Consider the following 12,730-nt stretch of genomic DNA (forward strand, 5'->3'; position numbering starts at 1 on the left):
TGAGAGATGTTTTAGGTGCATCATTTCCACCAAAGAAGCACCAAGTGAGTCCATGTGATGCTGTTTATTTGCTTACAAAACCAAAATGGTGCAGCGCTGGTTTAGTGAAGTTCTTATCTGCAGTGTTTAGGAAGAGATACAAAAAAGTGTACAATATTTAAACATTTTATCATACAGAAGGATCAGAAATAAGGACATTCTCAAATATCTGAGCCACATGTTTTCAAAAAATACAAAAAAGGGACAGAAAGGATATTTTCCAGTATGACAACACTACCTGATAGAGAAGGTGAGGGACTCTAGGAGTCTCAGAAGGTTTGTCAGGAGTAGCAACTACTCGGCTCAATTTCCACAGACATGGCACGTCATTTATGTTGCAAAATGGTACAATTTCAAGTCAGAAGGCGCCACACAACACAACTCACACACAACACAACTCACACACAAGGTTTTGCCGCACACTTACAAATGCTGTCACTGACAAATTTTTAAGGCGAATGTCATGTGCAAACTTGAGAAAAATGGATCAAACGTGCTCGTCTCTACTTAGCCTCTCTCCAAATGTGCTTGGGTTCGCATCTAGTCTCTGTTATTTGCATTTTAATAATATTGAAGTTGTTTTAGATTTCTAAGGATGCTAGCATTAATCAGAATGTGTTTTTTGTGTTTTTGTTATCTCTTCTGCGGGCATCTCCTCGCGCTCGTCTCTCAGCTCCGGGGGGGGGGATCTCCCGGTTCAGTTCCTGTAGTTTTTACGCCCCTCCCCCTCCTTGAGGAACGTCCATATGAGCGTGTTGACGATGTCAGGCAGGTCCTGCTGTAGCCAGTGACTGGCCCCGGAGATGATGTTGAGCCTGAAGTGGTTCCTGATGTAGAGACGGCAGGCCTCAGCCATGTCCTGTTCCAGGAAGGCGTCCCCCTCTCCCCACAGGAGCAGCACCGGCGAGCGCACCTCACTCTGATGGAGGGGGAGGAAACTGGACCGACAGCCACGTGGTGAGAGACCCAAATAAATCAAAACGACTCACTGTAGGATCACTGATCTCTACCGATTGAGAATGTAGCATTATTTCATTTTATACACTATAATAAAAAATAAAATAAAATAATACATGATTGGTTATTAGTGCTACAAGACAGCAAATATCAGCATGCAAGTTATTGTAGCTGCTTTTCTTTAATATGTGCTTAATTAAAAGGTTTCAAACAAATACAGCTCAAAATGGCATATTGTCTATTAGTGCAAATATCATTACCTTATTATTCCCCTCCCTAAGACACGCACGCATGCAGGCACGCACGTACACACACACGCACACCAACCCCTACACACACACACACACACACACACACACACACAAGCACACCAACCCCTACACACACACACACACACACACACACACACGCACACACACACACACACAAGCACACCAACCCCTACACACACACAAACAAGCACACCAACCCCTACACACACACACACACACACACGCACACCAACCCCTACACACACACACACACACACACACACACACACACACACACACACACACACACACAAGCACACCAACCCCTACACACACACACACACACACACACACACACACACACGCACACCAACCCCTACACACACACAAACAAGCACACCAACCCCTACACACACACACACACACACACACACACACACACACACCCACTCCTCTCTGAGCCATAAACAAATCCTGGTTTAGGAGCAGATGGAAGCCTTTCCCACCCATGAACCCTCCGCTCCCACGCTGACAGAACATCCTCAGCCAGGGCCGTAATACCCTACATTCACCCAGCAACCACACAGCACCTTAAAATCCTCACCTCACAGTCCTTAATACTAAACCTCACCTCACAATAAAAGTAGTACTTACATTTTCAATGAATTAATTTAATCAAGCTCATTTTGAATCAGTGATTGTTGAGCTAGCTATGATCTCACTCTGCGGATCTGACAGAGAACTGCTCTCAGCATAACATCTCGGACCAAAGATGTTTTCATTGTTATTTATTTATTTGTGTTTTTTCCGATCATCTCCACAGTGTCGGCATCACCTCGTCCCACATGCTAGTTGAGGCATACGGGTGAAGCCAACCACCGCATGGGCCAGCAGGTGAAGCCAACTGCCGCGTGCCGTGGAATTACTACTGACACGGTGTTGTTGCGGAGATGACAGTCATCCAGTACTGGCCAGCAGAGAGGAGTTACAGCAACCCTCCCTCGCCGAGAGCAGGGATAATTACACTCTCCACCGCTCCCGGCCACAGGCACCTGTGACATCATCAGAATGCGACAGGTCCTGCCAACACTCTGTGACCCTGCGTCACCGTGGAGCTCAGTGACGAGGTACAATGCATCGCATTCCACTGATCAGAGGGAAAAAAATAAAATAATATTTTAAAATGTAAACAATGTTTATGACTTAAGGTAAACAATTTTAAGCTTGTTAATTTGTGACCACTGCTTTGAAAGGGTGCGTGATAAGCAGTACTCATTTCTGACACAGGGGGGCAGCACTCGCCCATCTGAGGCCAGTCAGCACAGGGAGAGGTTGTGTTGGGGCTGTGCTCACCTGAAGACGTTGCGGAAGTAGTTGAGGGCTGCAGTGAGCGCTCCAGGCTGTGACAGGGCGTACAGGTAGGCCTCCAGCTCCTCGGCCGTCAGCCAATGGCCCTTGCGGCCGATGCCTGTGCTCCGGCTGGTGAACAAGCTCTTCAAAGCCTACGGAACCACACGCACGCACATGTATAAACACGTCAGACGGCACAGCCCACGCACCCCACGGACACCGTAGTGGGTAGGAGGGTCCAAAATGAGCAAGGACTGTTTTGGTGATGAATTGAAACTTTTACTTGGTGTATACTTGTGTTCAAGAATAGGACGTTCATGTTAACTGTTGTCTCTGATTGAACAGTATCACTGGTGTTCTCTTTACAGTCCCATGCTAATTCTTTAACTGCTAAAAAACTGCATATATTTTTCAACTGGCTGTAATATTAGAGCAGTGTAACGAAGCAGTTTGAAATGCAAATTCACTTCTGGGCAAAATTCTTCACCTCACAGTCCTTCACCTGTGAGCTGTTGGGCCATGTTGTGTAAACCCTGCAGGCTGAAAGGAAGACACTCAAACAGGCCACCCATAGAAACGACACAGAGTGAAAGAGTTATACAACAGAGTGAAAGAGTTATACAACAGAGTGAAAGAGTTATACAACAGAGGGAGAGAGAGACAGACAGAGAGAGAGACAGAGAGAGAGAGAGAGACAGAGAGAGAGACAGAGACAGACAGAGAGAGAGACAGAGAGAGAGACAGACAGAGAGAGAGCAGCACACAGCAACTCTTGCTGCAAAATATGTAGCAACATCACTTAAGAGACTGTCAGTGACAACCTCCTCATACATCATTACTACTACTGCACCAACTAACCAACTAAACCACACACACACACACATACACAAGTGCACACACACACGCACACCAACCCCTACACACACACACACACACACACACACACACACACACGCACACAACCCCTACACAAACACACACACACACACACACACACACACACACACACACACACACACACACGCACGCACACACACACACACGCACGCACACCAACCCCTACACACACACACACTCACACACACACACACACACACACACACAAGCACACACACAGACAGACACACACGTGCACACACACGTGCGCGTGTGCACATACACACATACTACATATTAACTAGTTATATGTTTTTAATGTTTTAATGGCTTGTTAGATGTCATTAATAATGTCAACACTGTTTATATTATTATTATTATTATTATTATTATTATTATTATTATTATTATTATTACTGGTAGTGGACCTGGTCCTTTTGTTATATCAGTAGGTTTTTTCTGCTGATATAAAAAAAGTAAAACTGTCCAGTGTTTTGGCAGTATTGTGTTTGGTACAGACATGCCAATAAACCGTTTTGATGTGATTTGATAGAGACAAAGAAAGAGACAAAGAAAAAGAGACAGACAGACAAAGAGATAGATGGATAGAGAGAGAGAGAGAGAAAGAGACTGACAGAAAGGTGGCAGTTGTACTTTTGTTGTAATTGTTATTATTATATTTGCTGATGTTACTTTGAATAATACAGCTAATCAGATTCTGAATATGTTAACACATGTTAATTTACTGAAACTGAACTTCCAGCGCTTTGGCAATATTGTAATTTGCACAGTCATGCCAGTACAGCCATCTTGACTTGACAGAGAGCGCTAGAGATGAAGAGAGAGGGCTGTTTTCCGTTACGCCTCCCTAAGCCCTGCCCAATCAGGACTGGTTTCAGCGGTGCACCAGGCGGCAGTGAAGTTGTGTACGCTGCTGTTCTCGCTCTGCAGAACAGAAGTGGATACATGGGTCAGCCTGGCAGGGCGCTAATAAACCAGCGTGTGGGCTGTGGGTCGCGCTGCACCGAGGAACGTTAGCAGCGTAAACAAGCGTCTCTGATGCTCGATGCTCTGACTGGCGAGGGAAGGCAGAGAGGCAGAGAAGGTCTGGGGTGTGGGGGCTGAGCTACACAGGACTGGGGGGGTCTCTGGAGGGGTCACTTTGATTAGTAGTATTGTATATTTTCTTACAGAACATTGTGTCGATGTCTGGACCAAGAGAAATCCCTTATACGTCTGGTACTCAGTGAATAAAGATCCTGACTCTGATGGGTGGTCACGTGCACACAACCTGGTTCATGTAGGTAACAGGACAAGCAACAGGTCAAGGAGGACATATTGTGTTCATTCATTTTTCTAACCTCTTTAAAAAGAGAACAGTTAATAAAATACTTGTCATACAAGTAACCAGTTTAAATGGCTTTACTGACATGATACCATTGATTAGATGGGAACAGTGAGAGAGAAAGCAGGTCACCTTAAAGTCATTGATGGACAGCATGAACTCTGGGAAACGAGGGAGCTGGAAGAAGAAGAAATAACTGGACTTGAGCATCTGACTGGGGTGGCGAAGAGCATAATCTGGGCAGAGGAGAGAAGGGAAGGATTTCAGAAACCCATGGGGCACTTTGCAAAAACACATGGGGTAAAGAGGAACCCAGGGGCAAAAAAATGGTCTCTGATGGGGCAGAGGCTGTTTGCAATGGATTAGACATGATAAAGTGATACTGCGCAAGCACCAGGGCCAATCTCCTGCGTCTACTCCCGAAGCATTCCAGTAATTACCCCCTCTGTCTCCTCCCCCAGACGTCCTGAGACAGTCCCTCGAAGGACTCGGAGACAACACCGCGTTCTCAGTTATGCTAGGCACACTTTTACTCCTTCGCTAATCGGAGCAAAGCTTCTGGGAGCTGGGCGTGACGTTGAGAGGAGGCCATCACACGCGTCCCGCGCAGACAGAGGGAGGGAGGAAGAAGTGGAGAGCTTACCGACGAACACGCACGGGTGGGGGCTGTTTAGTACCACCAGCTTGGCCACCATCTCTGGGTAGTGTATGGCAAAGAGCCACGCGATGATCCCCCCCCAGTCGTGGCCCACGAGGAAGCATCTGTTGTAGCCTGGAGGGAGAATCAGAGGGGGTGACGTTCTGATCGCTGGCCTCCGACACTGCTGTGTCCTCCTGACTCATGCAGGCGCATTACGACACACCGAGCTGAAGTGTACTGGAGTCGTCTGGGCAAAAGAGGTCGGACCTTCTTTCGACACGTCGCGTGCGGTTTTTTTTTTCCCCACTCTAGGGGTGTATGTTGCTAGGGAGGTGTAGCTCTAGGGCACTGTACAGGCCACGTCCCCCTGAGAGTGTCTGATAAATAACAACCAACAGCTAAGAACACTGGCTGCCAGGATGTGGCGAGAACCTCCTCCCACTGGCTCATTCCGCTGTCAGTCACCCCATCCTCCCTCCCTGATCTCCCCAACACGTCCACACCAGCTCAACTCAGCGCACTCACATGACCCACATGTAACTGTACCCAAAAGGTGACTCAAAAACTCAAACAAGCTCCAAACTGACCTTCTTCACTATATATTTTATATCAATTTGTTTTCGAAGGGCTTGTTTGTTTATATCCTGCTATGATATAATGTATGAATATACAATAAATAAATTATAATATAATATAACAAATGAATGAATATAATAATAAATAATAAATGAATGATTTACCCATAGTCTCATGTTGTTGCTTGTCCATGCTGTGCAGTTACCCCACACTGTACAGTTTTATGCTCCCCCATGATTTATGCCCCAGCTAATTATGAATGCTTTCATTAGCTAAATTCATTGCATTATGAAAATCAGTAAACTGTGCAGTGCAGGAGTATTCCATTATTGGAACTGGGAGATACAAGGGCATTCCAGTATGGGAACTGGAAAAAGCAGGCCCAGACTAACATAATTAGCAAGAAACAGTATGTCAACTGGCTTCTTGCTGTTTGAAATAACTCCACTATAGATATAAATATTCATTAGACACACCACCCTCCTGTAGAGGCCTTGGCTAGCGTGATTGGAAGGTTATGTATCTGCGCCTCGCTCAGAACGAAGGACAACAGTTTTTCTGGGTCAGGTTTTGCGAAAACATTATCAAGATGTCAAAGAGCTGAGACCCAGTAGAAGGGCAAGCCCATGAACACACACACACAAACACATACATAAATATACACATGCTGAGGAGAATTTAGCTGGGATGTGACAAGTGAGATCCATCCTCAAACATCCACCCGATTGGTGAATTTATTAGCTCTATAAAGACAACAGGACTGCATCAAAGCCCAAACAGAAGACATGACAATCATACCCATCTAACACTCCGGAGCTCCCGACAAAATCCCAACATCCCACAGGTGAATCCTGGCACTATTACTAATGATGCTGGCATTTAAGTGAGCTGAAGGTCATATGACCTGAGGAGAGCATCACGACGCAGAGATGATTTAAGCGCGTCTTCTAACAGCCATGTACCACTATCACGGCTTCTTCAGCTCCTTCAGTCTGGCAGGAGGAGGCCACACCTACCCAGGTACTCCACGATGTCCTTGACGTCGGTGACAAGGTAGTCCAGCCGATAGCACTCAGTGGAGGGGGGCAGGTCAGACTCGCCGTAGCCCCGCATGTCTACGGCGACCACGCGGAACTCACTCTTAAACTCGCGCAGCTGGTGTCTCCACGAGAACCTGTGGGGATACAGGGGACATGTCCCCGATCAGTCACCAGACCTGCACTGCAGATAACGTCATCCATGCAGCTTTGAGTTATATTTGTGCACTTGCTGTTACGTTCGATAAATAAACGCTAATATGAGGATAGGCACTGCATGTCCTAAGACCCGTGTTACAGAATATTGCATGGGCAGTGATATCTGTCATCAACATTCATTATTCATGGCCGCAAGCACAACTCCTCATACGCAGTGAGGTTTTAATGGGATCACAGAGATGAGAAGAACTGACTGGCAGACCGAAGGTGCTACTATATCACACTCTGTATTACTACATCACACTACATATTACATCACTCTGTATTACTACATCACACACTGTGTTACTACATCACTCTCTGTGTTACTACATCACTCTCTGTATTACTACATCACACTGTGTTACTACATCACACTGTATTATACATCACTCTCTGTGTTACTACATCACACTCTGGGTTACTACATCACTCTGTATTGCTACATCACTCTCTGTATTACTACATCACCCTTTTTTACTACATCACACTATTACTACATCACTCTATTACTACATCACACTATTACTACATCACTCTGTATTACTACATCACACTATTACTACATCACTGTTTTACTACATCACACTATTAGTACATCACTCTGTATTACTGCATCACTCTCTGTATTACTACATCACTCTGTATTACTACATCATGCTGCATTGCTACATCACACTGTATTACTACATCACAGTCTGTGTTACTACATCACACTGTATTACTACATCACTCTGCATTGCTACAGCCTCAAGCAGCAGTTTCTGCACAGGGATCACAGACACAAGAATGTCTGAAGCATTAGAAGCATTTCTGATTGCCACTTTGACGATATCACCTTAACCATGGTACAAGCGTACTACTAAACATCTTCAAAGCCACTATCCTTAAACTCTCATTAACCGAACTAATAACAGCAATTCTGCTTCTGAGAATTCCCTACATAAATGCAAGCACTGGCTGTGGTGGGGTTTTCCACAGGAAGGGAGGAATTCTCCTCTACATGTCTGCACAGGCCGGGTGCTGGGGTAGAAGCTCAGATAACACGTGTGATGACAAGCTATTTTGAAGTGTGCACAGTCGCTTCAGTTTGGGGGGGGGGGCGAGGGCTCTTTCTGCAGGGAAAGACTGCAGAGTGTGTATGTATGAGCTGAGGACTGTGTGTGGGTGTGTGTGTGTGTGTGTGTGTGCATGTGTTGAAGAGATGGAAAAGACATAAGTCTGGATGTAATTCTGATAGCCCAATCTCCATAGGCAACATGCACCATATCCCAATATGTTCAAATATAGATGGGTTTTTAAATATAACAGACTTTAAATATAACACACACACACATACACACACCTAGAGACACACCACACCCTGCTCTGAAATAGAGGAAGCACCAAACTAAAGTGGCACAGGAGAGGCCTTGTTCTGTAGTTCCTTGTCCTCATGGCTCCAGTGGTCCCACGTGTCCTGGACCCGCAGACAAGCTGCACACTGTGCAGCCCGACAGGCGTCCTGTCCCGTCCCTCCACAGTCCACCCTGGCAGTCTACGCTCCAGCTCATACTTGAGAACGACGACAGAATAAAATACAGGCACTCCGGAGCGGCTTCTCAGTGGTGGCATGAATCTCAGGATGTCTGTGCTTAACAGAGAGAATCAGAACGCTGGTGCTCACACCGTGATAGGACGTGCTGCTTCACCACTTAAGCTCAGGTTGAGTTTTCCTTCAAGCTTGAGAGCCATTAATCTTACTTGATATATTTCTGTCATCACTAAGAATTATTAATTAACTACAGAAAAAATAATGTGAAAGGTGTGTACTTGTACTAGAGAGAGGAACTTAAGTGTGTGTGCTAGTGAGGAACTTAAGTGTGTAACTAACCATGGACTCTACAAGTGAAAGACTCCCTAAGCAACGCCTTGTGAAAGGAGTTTGAGGCTTTGTTGGAATCAAGCTTATCTGACAGGTGGAACCCAGCAGACACGGCGCGCGCCTGCCTCTCAGCATGTGTTGACATCTGAGCAAAACAAGTGCTGAATTCAGGAAAATGGAGACATTCATAAAATCACTGTTCCCTTCAACTCAGGTGACATTATATCCATTTAAAATGGTTTTTATATGCATTTATATGCTGAAAATGTTATTTGTTTACTCAGTGAAGTGCAGCGTATACCTAAAGATGATCTGAGATCTGACCATGTTTGTAGCTTGCAGACTGTGTAGGACTGCTGTATGAAGCTGGGTGAATTATTTAATTCATCCATGTCTTTCAAAAAATCAATTTTAATGATAAAACCTTTTTCGTACAAAGCAGAGGAAAGGCGGATATTTTGCTCCCCCCGCCCTACCCCCACTCTGTGTATATCCCGCATGTCCTATTTTAGCCGTTTTGTTTAGGATTGTGAACAGAGACTTGTCTGTAGGTATGTGTTACACTGCCGTGAATGCTGTTGTCACTCGCGAGGCAGTAACTCCTCAAGGATAAGCTCACTGATTTTATTGCTGGTCAGACAAAATTAGCAAACGTGCCTCGCTGTCAGAGGCCGGCGGATGGCGGATGAGGCCAGGGGCTCCAGGAAGCGCTCCGAGTACTCCGAGGTGATCTGTCCATTTTCATGGTGTCTGACGAGCGCTGACGTGCGCGATCGTTCCGCCTTCATTCCGTCGGAGGTTTACCTCACTGGGCCCCGACAACGCGCCACCCTGCCAGCACAACAGAACTCTCTCCAAAATGTGCTTTTCCTGCATCCGTCGCAGCTTGGTTTTCTCCAGTGGGAATGTTGTCTTCTATTCCAGTCTCATCACAAATCTCCCAGTGTGACTCAAAACGCCTCAGCAACTAAGCCATCATGCTCTCTGAAGCATGTCTCCAAGTGTCGTTCTGCACATGATCACCCCCCCCGCACACACACACACACACACACACACATGCACACACACCCCAGAAAACAACAGTTGATGTTCCTTTTTGAGACTCAGCAAGCGTTCAGTCGTGTGGGGATGGGAGATGTTTCCCCACACAAACTGCTCTCAGGCTGCAGAGACTTCATCCTGCTTTGTGTAATGTCCGTTCGGAGGTACTCGTGAGCAGAGGCTGTGCATCTGAAGTTTGCTATGCCGCTAGGAGCTCGTGCCTCATCTCGACTTCACAGACTGGTGTGATTTTTGCCTGTCCTGTGTTCGTTTTTATTTTGTAAATGTTTTTTTTCTGTTTTTATCGGCTTCTTTGGTTTTATAGATGATGGCCTATTGACTGTACTTGAAATAGAATACTATTTTAAGCCTCTTGCAATAACAGAATTTTCTTTGGCCCGTGCGATATTGCTATGCATTATTAATTTACATAGCTATTGACCGACTGTTTATTCTGAATAATATTTGGACTAAATAACCATTTATTTCCCAAAGCTGTGTATGAAGTTTCATGCCATCACTCTTACCGCATGCTTTGAGGAGCATTAAAAATTTCACTACCCGCAATGAGGACGTCACACCAACAAAACCAGCACCATGCCGTTGAAACGTCCCACTTTACCTGTCTCGCGCACCGTTCTTCAAGAGCACCAAGTATGATTAACTTCTGATATGCACCTAATCTGCTCCCGCAGGGACTTGCACCATATGTGGCAGTAACACAATTCCTTACACCTTCACATAATGAAATGTCTCCTAATGCTGCTTGTTGGTACTCCATAGTAACACCTTCTGTCTGGTGTGAGCATGAGCGTGCAGTTGTGTTGCTGATGGCCTCACCAGAACTCTGGGAAGCCGTGCAGAAACAGCATGAGAGGTTTGCCCCGTTCTCCAGCGGCCACGTAGTGAAATCTGAGTCCAGACTCCTGGAACCGCAAAGAAAAAGCGCACAGTTATGATTCACAGTAAATGTAGTGTTACTCTGCTAAGGTCTGCACCCCTTTCATTAAAGTGGGAGCTGCTGTTGATTAAGGCTCATTCATATCACTGGCTTTTTAAAATACAGCTTTAAAGGTAACCATAGTGAAGGAATCCTGCACACACGCTTCTGCAAATATTGTACCTGTATCTTTTACCGATATTTATGAATACATTTACATCGTTTTCACTGATTATAAACGGCATCAAACATCTTGGCAGGTTTTGTAACGGCCGAAGTGTTTTAAAACACGATAGTTGAATTTGCCCTTTATGTGATTATCAGGGAAATGGAATGTGACAACAGAACTATAGGGTACCTGGCCTGCCTATTCACGTGACGACTAGTGTACGTGTGCATGTCACGGCAAGGCAGACAACTGTCAAACAGGTAGGACGGCTGCAGACGTGCACAACTTAAACCTGCCACCGCCGTTAATAGACGAAGGTCAGCTTGATGCGAATAATACTCCACATAATACTGAGCTGTCCTATCAACTAAAACTTAAGAAAAAAAACCCCAACAAAACAAAACAACAAAAAAAACCCAAAAAAAAACCACGCATGCATGCGTCGCAAGGCAAAGCCTAATGGTCTCGGGTTTGCGAGTTTGCGAGTAGCGCCATTCAGCACCACTCGGGGGTGGACAGCGGAGGTGCGGAGCGCTACAGCCTTGATGCAAACAACGGACCCTCAGTTTCTCACCTCGCAGGAACAGCTCGCAACACCTAAACACAGGCCCGTTTCAGCACAAACGGCTGCGGGGCTTGAGCTGTCGAGCATCCGTTTTACTTAGGACACTACGCATAAGGAATCGCATGCCTTACCTTGATCCTAACGTAACAGTGCGTTCCCAAGGACGTGTCATTCAGACATGTCGGGGGTGTCTCGCGAATTGTCCACTGGAAGGTTGTAGACGGCCTTAGTAAAATATTCCACCAAAGTTTGAACAATGCTATGCCCGTGCAGAGGGCACAATAACCGTATATCAAAGCCCAGTAGCCTAAAAGTCTAATCTTTAGCATGAGCCAGACGGACAACAGCAGCAAGTTGTGAAGCAGTCTCGCCATCTTTACATTACTGCACAAACACTGTCCGTGTCGATCACGCTGTCTAGTGATTTGCTGCTAATTGGTTTATGCCTCATAAACGCCGCGTGCCCGCTAACAGCACATCGCCGCTGCGCGTCCGCTGGGGAGGATCACTGCCGGAGGAGGACATCAGCGTGCACAGCCGCGAGCTCGGCGCGTCAGAATCCACGCGTGCGTGAGACGAGGGTGCTCAGTGCACAAGGTGTTCTGCATCTCGGACTGAACCATTGTGACTTTTGGTAGTCTTTTTAACAAAGGCCTGTCATGCACAAATATAGTAAAGGTAAACGCTACCTGTTTCCTGACTAGTGTAGGTAACGCATTATTATTAAATAACCATTCAAAACTAAATTATTATATTAACACGTTATTATTAAAAAAACACCCCGACTTAGCCACACGGCAGGCCTAAAATTCCACACCTAAAACGTATAACACACGTGGTAACATAGTAAGCAGCCTGAGGCACATAGATCTTAAATGCTGA

The 12,730-nt window shown here is 45.8% G+C and overlaps 1 protein-coding gene and 1 long non-coding RNA gene across 3 annotated transcripts; one reads left to right on the plus strand and one right to left on the minus strand.

The window, feature by feature from the left end:
- Positions 1 to 49: 49 nt before the first annotated feature.
- ephx4 (epoxide hydrolase 4) lies at positions 50 to 12,554 on the minus strand. 2 transcript variants are annotated; one of them, XM_035523930.2, is made up of 7 exons: positions 11,980 to 12,548; positions 11,015 to 11,100; positions 7,051 to 7,208; positions 5,462 to 5,590; positions 4,951 to 5,054; positions 2,601 to 2,749; positions 50 to 977 (listed from the first exon to the last, which is right to left on the minus strand). In XM_035523930.2, the coding sequence occupies exons 1-7, from the start codon at positions 12,220 to 12,222 to the stop codon at positions 737 to 739; spliced, it is 1,110 nt and encodes a 369-aa protein (XP_035379823.1). In that variant the 5' UTR covers positions 12,223 to 12,548; the 3' UTR covers positions 50 to 736. The 2 variants fall into 2 exon arrangements, with proteins under 2 accessions (XP_035379823.1, XP_081574354.1); XM_081718228.1 differs by lacking the exon at positions 5,462 to 5,590 and having other exon boundaries at positions 11,980 to 12,554.
- Positions 986 to 4,782, plus strand: LOC118241015 (uncharacterized). Its single transcript, XR_004775780.2, has 3 exons — positions 986 to 2,374; positions 2,535 to 2,665; positions 4,667 to 4,782. It is a non-coding gene; the product is annotated as an uncharacterized LOC118241015 (long non-coding RNA).
- Positions 12,555 to 12,730: the final 176 nt, after the last annotated feature.

Source organism: Electrophorus electricus, chromosome 7 (assembly GCF_041902795.1).
Source record: "Electrophorus electricus isolate QZ-2024a chromosome 7, ASM4190279v1, whole genome shotgun sequence".
In the NCBI taxonomy this organism is placed as follows: domain Eukaryota; kingdom Metazoa; phylum Chordata; class Actinopteri; order Gymnotiformes; family Gymnotidae; genus Electrophorus; species Electrophorus electricus.